Raw genomic sequence first — 13,245 nt, 5'->3', positions numbered from 1 at the left:
TTTCCTTTTATTACTGATGATTCTATTAAATTCTACGATATATTTGTAATATTTTAAATTACGAAGAATACTGTTAAAACTCTATAAACTCTATAAACTAACATTAACAATAATTATTGTGACTCTCAAAAATGACAACTGTCACATTGACGTTGTGAACAAACTAGATAAAAATTACAGTTTGCCCTAAAATGAATAGCAGTCAAGCTGGAATCTTAAGGTCTATTCACACGAATCAGCGACGTTCGGGACGTTCGTCAAATTCAGGCTATGCTTCTTTCTACGAACTGGTGATTTTCTCCTATTTAATGCCTTATGTGATGGAATAAGGACCTATAAATGGTGATAATGACCTACAACAAGGTTTTAGGTGAGGAGTAAATGAACCAACGCTATATTTATAATGAAGCAAGTGCAACAGATATCATTAGAATACAACAAACCGACATATATGTTTCGTGGACCTTAAGAAGGCATTTGACCGAGCAAAATTAAAGGACGTTATCCACGTATTATGCGCAAGAGAGAAAGCTGTTAAAGCTGGCAATGGGATAAGACGGGGAGATTCCCTGAGTCCTCTATCTTTCAACCTAATTATGGATGAGATAATAGAAAAAGTAAGAACTAAAAAAGGATTCCAAACGGGGAGAAAAACAACTTAAAATAATCTGGTATGCAGATGACGCAAAACTACTCTCTCAAAGTAAAGATGATTTACAACGTATGCTGCACCAATTTAATATAACCGCCAGAAAATTTAATATGTTAATTTCCCCAAAAAAGACAAAATGTATGGTTATGACAGCAAATTTACTAAGATGTAAATTGGAGCTGAAAGGTCAGATAACCGAACAAGTGATAAAGTTTAAATATCTAGGCATCACATTATCTAGCTACGCAAAGCTCGAAACAGAAGTAGAAGATCAAGTGAATAGAGCAGTGAAGAACAGAGAGAAGAACGGAGAAGTAAGTCGGGAAGAAATAAAAGGCAGAATTTACAAAACAGTCATCAGACCAATGATGACATACGCGGCAGAAACACGACCTGACACAGAGAACAAAAAGAATGTTAGAAACAGCATAGATAAAAACACTATGGGACAGAGCTAGAAGTACAGATATATGACGTAGATGCAAGGTGGAGAACATCAAGGACTGGATTATAAATAGGAGAGTAGAATGAAACGATCATATAAGCCGAGTTACAACAAATAGAGTAGTAAATACGGTAAGAGACAATTCCCCAATAGGACGACGATCAGTATTAAGACCACGAAAACAATGGAACAACAACTTACTGGAGGTACATTGAAAAACAGACAGAGACATAAAAAGAAGAAGAAGAATAGCATACTCCACTTCGGTATGAATCACGGGAGGGCCGGATAAATTTTCCGTGGGTAAGCTAGTAGTTGTCAAATTCGGTCTATTATCCATAAATATGGACGAAGCTTAGTCTGTATAGATTTCAGCTAGTTCTTCCTGGGTATGCACGTAGTCTCCTTGATCATTCATCTGACGCGTCTCATGGTGTTTCTTTTACACACTCGAAATTTCTTAAACCTTTTTATGTAGTCCAAAGCTCTCTCCCTTTTCTTGTAGTGATTCAAATTCTTCACACCGTTCTTTCATCCAGCTTTCCTTTGAGATTTTAATTTTTGCCCTTATCATTCGTTGAGTTTCCTTGTATGGAATCCTTGTATAATGTTGGTCTGATGTATTTTGTACTGTCTGCGTTACTCCGTTAGATCAAGTATGTCTTCCGGCATCCACTCGTTTTTGTGATTTCTTTTTATTTTACTCACGATTACTTCGTCAGCATTGGTTATAGCCATTTTGATTTTCTTGATGCAATTTACTTGTATATTTCTTAAGTTCTCGTTGATGTGCTTACTGTACTGTGTCTATGTATTATTTGTTAGATGGTTTTTTAAGCTTAAGACCATGAAAACGATGGAACGAAAACTTACAGGAGGCACATTGAAAAATAGACAGTCATGTCTATATAAAAAAGTAGAAACTTACTCTTTTAGCACCTCATTCTTCGTAGTCGTTTTCTTATGGACGAGCATCGAGCATCATGAAATATGATGTAGGTATATATTTATATGTAAAGGATTTTTTTGCGCCACTCATCTCTATTTTCAGCATTTAAATGTGGTCATACACAGATATGCTTAACATTTGTAATATTAAATCACAATAGCGTCGATTATAGGATTTTCAAAGTCATTCCTAGTTTTGTCAAACTGTACCTCTATTTTGCTTTCTATAAACCCCATAGTGTATTATTGATTAATATCTTTTTGTTTATGTCTACTTTTTGTTGTTTCTACTCTATAATAACAAAATATTATTATTTCCAGGATATTCCTTTTATTGTAAAATATTTTAGTTTTTGTTATCGAAGTTCTTGATAAAGATATTTACTTGTGCTGTTTAAGATATTGTTTTAAAAACTGATAATTTTTACGGTGATATCTCTAATTACCAGATTATTTGATATATAACTCTAGGTCTATATACACGATCTATTGGCATTTAGGTTATGTTGGTATTTTTATTTATACATCTATAGTGTTTTTATATCACGATATATTATATTTTTATGAGATTGACTTTCAAATAGTAGTAATGAAAGTATCTTAGACTTCTTCTTAATTCCTTGGAGCCCTTTATTCTCTTTATCTAACTTCTCCAACTTAATCTTACTTTTGGTTTTCTTCTTTGTTTATCTCCTAGCTTATTATTTCCCTATAATTTGTAATTAAAGTTTTATTCTTTATATTTGTTTTATCCATCTCCCTATTTTAAAATATCAAACAGATAATTTAGATACCATAAAAAACTGTTTTATTGTTGTGCTAATTTCTAAATTAAACACGAAGATTATGCACTAGGTTATAATATTGTTAATAAAAGATTTAAGAATGTATATACTTGTATCTAAACAATTTTCTAACAAGTCTCTATTTTTTTAAATTGCTACATTTACTTAGCCTAAACATAAAATATAAAATATAAGTAATAGACTACAGGCCCATGGGACATTTTTAATGGGTCATTTAACCTAGCATTAATCACATATAAATCAATACTATAATATGTAATAACAACTTTAAAAACTATGCTGCGAATTCTTATCTGTACACAAAGCATGAGGGTTCAAATTAAGGGTTGCGCCTTAGATTTCTCACCCCTGTCCCACTCAAAATGTACGGCGTTACAAAAGAATTAATCTAAATACCGATTTGAAACTTTATGCATGAATGCGGTACTGTGTCAAATTACTGAAAATGGGGTCCGGAAAAAGTGTTCCGAAAATAAAATACATTTCCTGCTCCTGGTACCAATATTTTTGTACTTTTAAGGATAACACAATATAAAAACAATGTTCTAAAATATGTTTTTAAATTGCTATTCCTATCAAAAATCCTCCTACGAATCCATAACTTATACAAACATTTTTATTTTTTACAAAATCTTTGATCTTCTGTAAATATAAAACTGCACCATTAACTATGTTATCTTCAGCTGAATTACTGACTGTATCATTGACTCGATCCCAATTTATATTAATGTACTCCATTTCATTTAAAATCTGAAGTAATATCATACCTCCTCCAATAACAAGCGCTGCTGATTTTCCTATTTTAGTTGTAACTATTCCCGTGATAAAGCCTGCAGAAGCTCCTATAAGAACATGCTTGGACATTCCAACTTTCAAGAATGACAAGGACAAGTGGCATATTGACTTTTTGATTAAACAAACCAGGTGAAAATTGTCAAATTTGCCTTAAAACGAATAGCAGTACCACAGATCACCAGTGGTCTGTGAGCAGTACAAACTAGAGTCTTAAAGGTCCATTCACACAAATCTGTGACGTTTAAGACACCTTCCGTCAAATTTCGCCTCATGAAAGTAAAAATATTAACGCATTCTATCTGACATTAAACTTCAGTTTTATGAAATCATTGGTTGAAAAGAACTTTTTTTTTAATATATTATATATTTTTAATTTATGAAGTTTCCAGAAAACCGAAATTATTGTAGGTATTGTTTTTCTATTAAAATATTTATTTAACGAATACAATTTAGTCAATGTACAGTCAAGGATATTTTAAAATTCCTTCTATTTGAATTTTTATTTAATAGATATCGCTTTTTTCCAAATAGTCAAAGTGATTTTTTCAGAAGAGAACGTTTCGGTTCTTTTATTTTCGAAAATTTTCGAGTTTAGGTCGCTGTTTGAAATTTTTTCTTCCTGACGTTTCGTCTACAAATGCAAGAAAAATTATTAAAACGAGACGGCAACACTCGGGGGACGTCTTTCTCTAACTGAGGTTATGTATCCAATATGTTAATTATTTATAGCAGTACTGTGTCCTCAAAAATATCGGTTGGTCTGAATCAATAAAAAAATTTTCAATGTTCTGATTTAAGAGTTTCTGGTTGAGGATTTGTATGTCGTAGCGCTGAGATCAACATCTTGTTTAGAAGCAGATTTACTCTTTACGATAAGTTTTACTTTAAAAAAGAGAGCAATCAAATCACTAACCTAAATGCTGACAAGAATATTTCAATTTTACATGTTAATAAATGATTATCATATTAGAAACCGAGGGTTATAATGATAGTATAGAGATAAAAATAAGAGTTAGTAGATAAAAATATAAAATACGACGACACGGTCACTGTTACGGAAAATCTAATCATAATTATAAAGATCAAAGGAGTCCAAAAATTTGATCAATTTTATTTACATATAAAATCTTAGATGCTTTGTTCGGCTTGAATGTGCTGGCTCAGAGATGCATGGATATAAATCAGGAGATGTACTTATGTTTTGTAGACTTTGAAAAGACATTTGATAAGGTTCAACATAAAAAGCTTGTAGATATATTTAAAAGCAAAAATATTGACAGTCGTGATATGAAAATTATATCTAATTTATATTGGAATCAAACTGCCAAGGTAAGAGTTGACAACCAGTACGCCCAAAATACCAAAATACAGAGAGGAGTCCGCCAGGGTTGCGTGCTGACCCAACAACTTTTCAATGTCTACAGTGAAGCGGTATTTCAAAAGGCGCTCTCAGACTCAATAGAAGGTATATCTATCAATGGAGAAGTTTTTAATAACTTACGTTTTGCAGACGATACAGTAATAATGATAACAACAATGATTTACAGAACGTAATTCAACGCCTTAATGAACGCTGTCATGAGTACGGACTGAAGATAAATTTAAAGAAAACTAAATGCATGATCATGACTAAATCTGCACATGCAAATATCCAATTGACTATTGAAGATACTGCAATTGAGAGTGTTAATAACTATAAATACTTAGGAACATGGATAACATCAGATGTAGACCAAACCAAAAAAATTAAGACACGCTTTGAAATAGCACGTGCATCATTCATTAAACTTAAAAAGTTTCTTTGTTGTCGAGATATAAGGTTAGAACTACGCCTGAAAATGCTTCGTTGTTACGTGTTCTCTACTCTTCTTTATGGCTTGGAAGCGTGGACACTAAAACAAGTCCATCTGAATAAGTTGGCCGCCTTTGAATTTTGGTGTTACAGAAGAATCCTACAAATATCATGGATTCAAAGAATGTCAAACGTGGAAGTAACTAGAAGAATAGGGAATGAGGCGAAAATAATATTAACTATCAAAAGACGAAAACTTGAGTACTTAGGACATGTGATGAGAGGGCAAAAATACGCATTACTACAACTTATTATGCAAGGCAAAATCTGAGGAAAGCGAAATGTGGGAAGACGAAGAATATCCTGGCTTAAGAACTTAAGCGAATGGTTTGAATGCAGTAGTGTAGAACTTTTTAGAGCGGCAATCAACAGAGTCCGCATAGCCATGATGATTTCCTACCTTCGATAGAAGATGGAACTTAAAGAAGAAGATAAAATCTTAAATTAAATTAAAAATTAATGGCATAATGTCGATGATGAAAGAATTAAATAAGGGGGTACCTCGATTCCCCACTCGAAAAGAGATGACAGTAAATGTGTGATATGGGTTCATAGACTGAAGCCAAGTAGTATCTTAATCCAGGAAATTGAAAAATGTGACTCATGTCAAGGCATTAAAATGTCAAAACCTAATCTCCCAGTCTGGCTTCTTCTATTGTATAACAAATTTTTAAAAATGTACAAAAATGTAAATGTATGTAAACGACAGAAGAAATTCTACCGTGTTTGTACGGCCTTGCCCAAAATTTAAAAAGCAAATGTTCCTTCTCAGTGATCGTCAATGCAATCGGCTTTCCTACATGGGATGTCATAAAAATTATTAAGAAAAAGGGAATTTCGACGTAGTTTCAATTGCTTTCAATGGTGAAATATTAAAGTTTATTTATCAGCGGCTTCCAAAAGTCGTTACAAAGTTTTTTCGTCACTGCCTTACCTCAACATATTTTCAGTTGGGCGGTAGATTTTTTGAATAGATTGGTGATGTGGCTATGAAAAATGCAATATTTTCAGTTGGGCGGTAGATTTTTTGAATAGATTGGTGATGTGGCTATGAAAAATGCATTGAGTCTAATGTGCTAAACTCCTGAAATTCTAAAATCCAGTCCAATACTTCTTTCTTCTTTGTGTGCCGTGCTTGTATTCAAGCGTTGGCTATCGTCATATTGACAAGCTGATGAAATGATTCTCGGTCGGCAGCTAGATGAAACAGTTCCTCGACCGTTCGACCTGTCCATTGTCTAATGTTACGCAGCCAGGACAGTTGTTTTCTTCCGACCCAACGTTTTCCTTCGATTTTGCCCTGAATGATTAACCGGAGTAAGCGATATTTAGGTCCTCTCATTATATGACTGAAGTATTAGACCTTTCTCATTTTGATGATGTTGATCAATTCTCGCTCTTTGTGCACGGTCTCTAGCACGCGTTCGTTAGATATGTGTGCTGTCCACGGGATTCTGAGCATGCGACGGTAACACCATAACTCAAACGCTTCTAATTTGTTAAGATTTTTTATTTTTGTTGTCCAGGTTTCACATCCATAGAACAAAGTGGACCAGACGTAGCACTTTAATACTCTTATAGAAGTGTGGTCAACGACAGACTTCTACTGCATAATACAGAACGCCAGTTAATAAAGTTTTTCTATGCGAGTTCTATTCTGGTCGAAATTTTCTCGTCACTTTCAACCCTGCAGTCAATCCAGCTACCCAGATATCTAAAGTGTTCCACCCTTTCCAGGATTTTGTTATCTAATCTTAGTACCTACTGAGTCTTCGATATTAATTTTTCCGACCACCATCCATTTTGTTTTTTTTTGCGTTGATTGTTAAGCCCTTTTTAGTGCATTCGTTGTTTACAGCATTCAACAGGGTTTGAAGATCTTCAAGACTCTCTGCCATTATTGCGGTGTCATCGGCGTATCTGATGTTGTTAATAATTTCACCACCGATCTTAACACCTTCGCGGCGATTATTTAACGCTATTTCAAAAACTGGTTCAGTGTAGGCATTAAACAACATCGGTGACATAACACATCCCTGTCTGACACCACGCTTAATAGAAACTTTAGCTGAAACCTCTTGGTCCACCTTAACACAAGCGGTCTGATTGTAGTAAAGATTTTTAAGCAATCTAATGTCATACATGTCCAGACCAACCATTGAAATACTAATGACAGTCCAATACAGAAATAGATAATAATTTTATTTTTAGATATTTTAATTGAACGAAAATCCACTGAAAAATTGAGACACTAACCAATTTACAAGTGAACGTTAAATAGAACAACTATCTTATTTCAAATAAAGGAGCCATAAAAACCTAAGAGGATCATGATATCCAAATATGTAAAGCTAAATATGTGAACCATATTTTGCCTCCTTCTTCTTACCATTTTCTTAATTTGATTTATTTTCGATTTTATCTAGCACCAGTAATGTTTGTTACTTTATTGTCTGTCTTTATATCGGTCATTTACTATTTTTGTTGGGTATAAGCCACAATTTTACTTTAAAAGTTTATTTGAAGTTTTGATTTCCACTTAATGGAGTGTATAGAGGAAAGTGAATCAGTGCGTATGGTTATGTGTGTATTTGGATATTGTTGGGCATATTTGAAAGCACCTAGCTAGTAGTTCACCAGTGTGGATATTACACCAAGGAGAAATTTCTAGAGTTCGACAGGCTATTTTAGAGTGCTTACATAATATCCAACACCACTTTCAGTCTTCGACGCGTCAGTGTAAAGAACTATGTTTTATTTATTTTTGATAAGTTCTAAGTATGTTGGTCTAATGAGGATTATTGGAGAATGGTAGAATTCTGGTTTAAGACAAATTTATATCTTTTAATAACGGCTGCAGAAGACTAGGAAAAGGATATATAATTAAGTTACATACAGGATTATTATATGGTTGGTGTGATAATGTAATTAAAATATATACTCGATTGAAGGGATTGGAAGAAATTGCAGCAGCATATTAGAGAAGAAGGTTTTCTCGCTTAAGCCATAAAGGAGGTTCGCTAGCTTCACGGTGAAGGCTTTCTGCCGGACTAGAACAGAATGCTCCAAGACATAGGCGGACAGCCGAGTTGTATACTGTTTTTAGTAAATTTAAGGTTGATTTAGTTGCAGGCGTATAGATAAAACATCCATAGTCGAGCTTGGAGCGGACTAGTGATCTGTAAACTTTCAGTAATGCAGTTTCTTCTGCGCCCCAATAATAATGTGAGAGTGTTTTAATTATATTTAACCTTTTTAGGCAAACTCCTTCAAGTTCCTGATTGTGTTGTTTCCAGGTTAATCTTGAATCAAATATCAGACCTAATATTTTGCAATTGTCAGCAAAAGGTAATTTAAAGTTGTCGGTAGTGATTTCAGGGTTAAAAGAATTTATTCTTCTCCTAAATTTAATGACTTAGGATTTAGAGTGGGAGAAGCTACTTTATTTTCTAGGTCATTTACTGCTAATTGCAGGATTTTACTAGTAGTTGCGTTGGATTAACCATGACAGTACATTATAAGATCATCGGCATATAAGACGCATTTGATTGGTGGATCAATATTTTGACTGGCCAATTACAAGAATGAGTAATGATGTGCTTAAAACTGAACCTTGAGGAATTCCATTATGCTTAATGAGTGGAGAAGAAAGGAAGTTATTGACAGAAATCCTAAACGTTCTAGATGTTAGGAAGTTTTTTATAAATGTATATATGTTGTCAGTGAGGTTAAATTAAGAAAGTCTGTCAAGGATTGCGTTTCTAGAGACAGTATTAAACGCTCTTTCTATATCAAAGATAGTTGCTATCAAATCTTGCTTTTTATTAATTTCGTAGGGATATGAGTTTGGAGTAGTACCAGATTATTTGGACAATTCGATGTAAATATCAGGATCGAATTGTGTTTTAATGCTCCTTTGTCTAATTCTTCTCGATCGGCGATGGTAAATAAATGGTTGAAGTGTGGAGTAAAAATTATAATTTTATTGACAGCTACTGATAATTACACTCTAGTTGTTGGTTAGGTAACTTTCTATAATAGACTGCGTTTAAATGAGCTCAAATCCCCAATTTATAATTTCACAAATAATGTATACCTCAGCAGAGGTTAATGCTTGTATCATACTAACAAACTTTAAATTATGAGCTTACAATACAATTTAATCTAGGCCGTTATTGTAACACTTAAAAAGTTCAATTAAAAAATATATTATTTGGCAATTTATTAAGTTTGCAGGTTTGCAGGTTGAATGGACTCTAGTTATTGAAATATTACTCGATATGTTTCACAATGTTTCAATTATACATGGTAAAACTATAAAAAGTTAAGAAGTTAAGAATATAATGTGAGATTACAAATTAAGGGATTAATTTGTAATTGAACATTATTTCTTGTGGAGCGCTGTCTTTTGTATCTAAATTGTTCCTTTGGAATAATCTTGTGTTTTTCAAAATACCATAAAAGACGTTTATTGATAATTTTTTTCATTAGCTTACACATAGTGCATGTGAGGGAGATGGACCTGTAAGATTGTGAAAAAATAGTTGGCTGATTTGGCTTTAGTATTGGTATAACAATGGACTTGCGCCATTGAGATGGAAATTTATGGGAACTCCATATTATATTGTATAAACTTAAGAGTTTATTAAGACCATAGAGGGGCAAAAGCTTAAGGAATGAATAAGGAATATCATCAAGCCCAGCTGCGGTGTTTCTACTAAAAGCTAAGGCAGATGTTAGCTCATGGATAGTGAAAGGAGAATTAAGGAATCTACTTTATTCAGATGATATTGTATTATTTCTGTTTGAATATAATTCATGATGAGACAAAATAATATTATTAGTTTTATTTCTGAATTTCTGCTCGAAATGTTTGGCAAAAGTGATAGGAAATAGTTTATTTAAAGTGATCTCTATACCATTTGAAATTCAATGAGTAATTTTAATACGTAATCCTGACGGGATGATTTTTTGCGTTTTTTTTTTACTAAGTGCTGGGCTTTGACTTTGAGTTTTTTGTAATTTATTAGATTTTCAAGGCTTCTGTTTTTTTTGGCACTTATTTAAAGCTTTTTTGGATAAACGAATCGCCTGTTCGCAATTGGCGATTCGTTGTTAAAGGTAGCGTTGTTAAAGGTAGCACTGGACGCAAAAATTAATGTACCTTCGCTGAAGCAGTTCGTCCTAATGAAGTGGTATCCTTCACAGGATTTAGGACAAGGAATATCAGTTGTATTAAAATTAGTTTCTTGGAGACAAAGAAAATCTGAATGGTAAATTGACGTAAGATGTTGTATGTGTTCAAGGCGCGGATAATATCCATCGCAGTTCCATTGTAAAATAGTGAATTTAAAAACTTATTTAGTTAGTAGAAAGAATATATCTTGTGCTGATTACGTAATGTTTAGAAAAGATCGATATCATTGCAGTTAGAGTCAAATGAATTATTGGAAGTAAGGCTGGTAACTTCCTCGGCGTCTATGGGATTTATTTTGCGTTTTAGCTTTTTCGTTATTCTTGTAATGCGATTTGTAAATGATCTATCGGATACAGTTTGGTATATTTGTGTAAGGTCTGCGAGGAGAGAATGAATGTTGGTGGTGAAATTATAAGCTTCTTTAAGAGGATCACTACTACCAAAGGAATTTTTCAGGAATGCAATTAGTTGTAATGATGGTAACGAAATTTTTTTAAATTTCGCCAGCATCTTTCCCTTCTAACTCTGACATCAAAAGAACTCCTTCCACTGATATAAGTCTTGAATCACCTACTTTATTGGTTACCGCTAGCCCTCAAACTCATACACTACCAAAAATCAGCCTTCGCAACTCCTAAATCAGCTCCTAAAAAAATCAAAAAAATTAATCCATGTGCTCAAATTAATTTTTTAATACTTGATTGAGCACATGGATTAATTTTTTTGATTTTTTTAGGAGCTGATTTAGGAGTTGCGAAGGCTGATTTTTGGTAGTGTATGAGTTTGAGGGCTAGCGGTAACCAATAAAGTAGGTGATTCAAGACTTATATCAGTGGAAGGAGTTCTTTTGATGTCAGAGTTTGAAGGGAAAGATGCTGGTGTTAGAGACTGTTCATTTGGGATTGTTATGTCAGTAGGTGTGGTATTTAAATAGATTTCTTCTTTTGAAGAGGGGGAACGAGGAGATATACTAGGGGAGAATCAAGTAGGATTCGGCTAGAAGTTGTATTTAGAGAGGTATTGCTAGATATTTCTTGAGAGTTAGGACAGGAGTCTGTAGTGTGCCCAGATTGTTTACTGAAAATTTTATTATTAAATTATTGAAAAAGCATTCAAGTTTGTCCGAAGTAATAAATATCGTATAATTTGTATTTTCATATGAGATTACAATTAAAGTATTTAACTCAAAGTTTTCTTTATCTGGTATTATATAGATAGAGTGTCGAAAACTGAAGATGTGAGCATATTCGTCTTCTGGTGAACTACATCAGATAAACGAGATAGGGGAAGCATGTTTACTTTTAAGTGCTTGCTTTATGAGTAGAATTGGGATCAAAGGACACACGTTAGATAGTAGTAGCCTCTTTGCAAGTTGGATAAGTCTTCGAATAGATTTTATTTGATTTCTAACAGAAATAGTCGGACAATTTTTTAGAAGATTATTTACTACGGATACAGAAGAAAGAAAGATACATATACGCTGGTTAGAAATACGTGAAGCAAAGGTTATTTCTTTAGGGGTAACAATTTTTAAAAATTACCTTGTTGTAATCAAATAGCACTACATCTGGGATAGTGTTCATAATAATTGCATGAGTTCTACTGGGACAGGATGTTGCTGTTATAGATTTTTTTGCATGATTTTGGTTACTGCAGCGAAGCTAGGTTGAGATGTTTGTAAAGATGACACCATAATTTGATTTTAATATTTTGGATGCCAAAATATAAAGTATGGTCAGAAACGACTGGCATAAGTTTAATTGTAATGGTGCATCGTAGATATCAGAAAATAGAAAAGTGCAGCCTACTCAAAATATATTTCAACCAAAGAAAAGTAAAAATGGTTATACCAACATGCTTCCCGCTATGCAAAAATAATCGTAAAGCTTTAGAAAATCACAGGCGTTCTCACTGGATACTACTCACTCAGTTATTATCTCTATAAAAGGGATAAAGTGCAACAGATGAGCAACATGTATTCTGCTAAAATGTAGAGGATACGACCGAGAGTTCAGGTCAGCATTTATGCAATTTCTGCAACTGCAGGATACAGGCCTATTTAGAACCTGATCAAATTGAAAACTTAACGCAAGAACATGTAATAGGCTTTCTTAAAGTATACCTACATAGATCTGTTGGTGAAAATATCGGGTCTATAGACATAAACAAAAGATCTCTTAGGTCTCAGGTTGAATAAACTTTACGAAATTAAACTACTAATTTACGATCTACAAACCTAAACAGAATGCAGTATTGCTAAAAATAGAAATTTATAAGATCAATTATACTATAAAAAGTGGACATCTATATGACTAATTAGTCATAATAACAAGTAGTTATATTATATAAAATAACTTTTGAAAAACAAATTAGAGTATATAATTTTTTATACATATTACATATTGCTTTATTAAAAACTTCCAAGAATAGGAAATAACGGTTACCACCATCTCTAAATTATGGATAATTATTTAGCCAGGGGTCAGAGATGGGTCACAAAGTGGGGAGACCAAGAGGCGCCTCTTTTTAAATTGTTTTCTGTAAATGCAA

At 33.2% G+C, this 13,245-nt stretch overlaps 1 protein-coding gene across 1 annotated transcript; it reads right to left on the bottom strand.

Moving 5' to 3' along the window:
* Window positions 1–3,409: 3,409 nt before the first annotated feature.
* On the bottom strand, window positions 3,410–3,715 carry LOC140435990 (FUN14 domain-containing protein 1B-like). Its single transcript, XM_072524702.1, has one exon. It carries the CDS (start codon window positions 3,713–3,715, stop codon window positions 3,410–3,412), a length of 306 nt encoding a protein of 101 aa, XP_072380803.1.
* Window positions 3,716–13,245: the final 9,530 nt, after the last annotated feature.

Source organism: Diabrotica undecimpunctata, chromosome 3 (genome assembly GCF_040954645.1).
Source record: "Diabrotica undecimpunctata isolate CICGRU chromosome 3, icDiaUnde3, whole genome shotgun sequence".
Taxonomy (NCBI): Eukaryota; Metazoa; Arthropoda; class Insecta; order Coleoptera; family Chrysomelidae; genus Diabrotica; species Diabrotica undecimpunctata.
The sequence above is the reverse complement of the archived record's forward strand: the minus strand, read 5'-3'. Positions and strand labels throughout refer to the sequence as shown.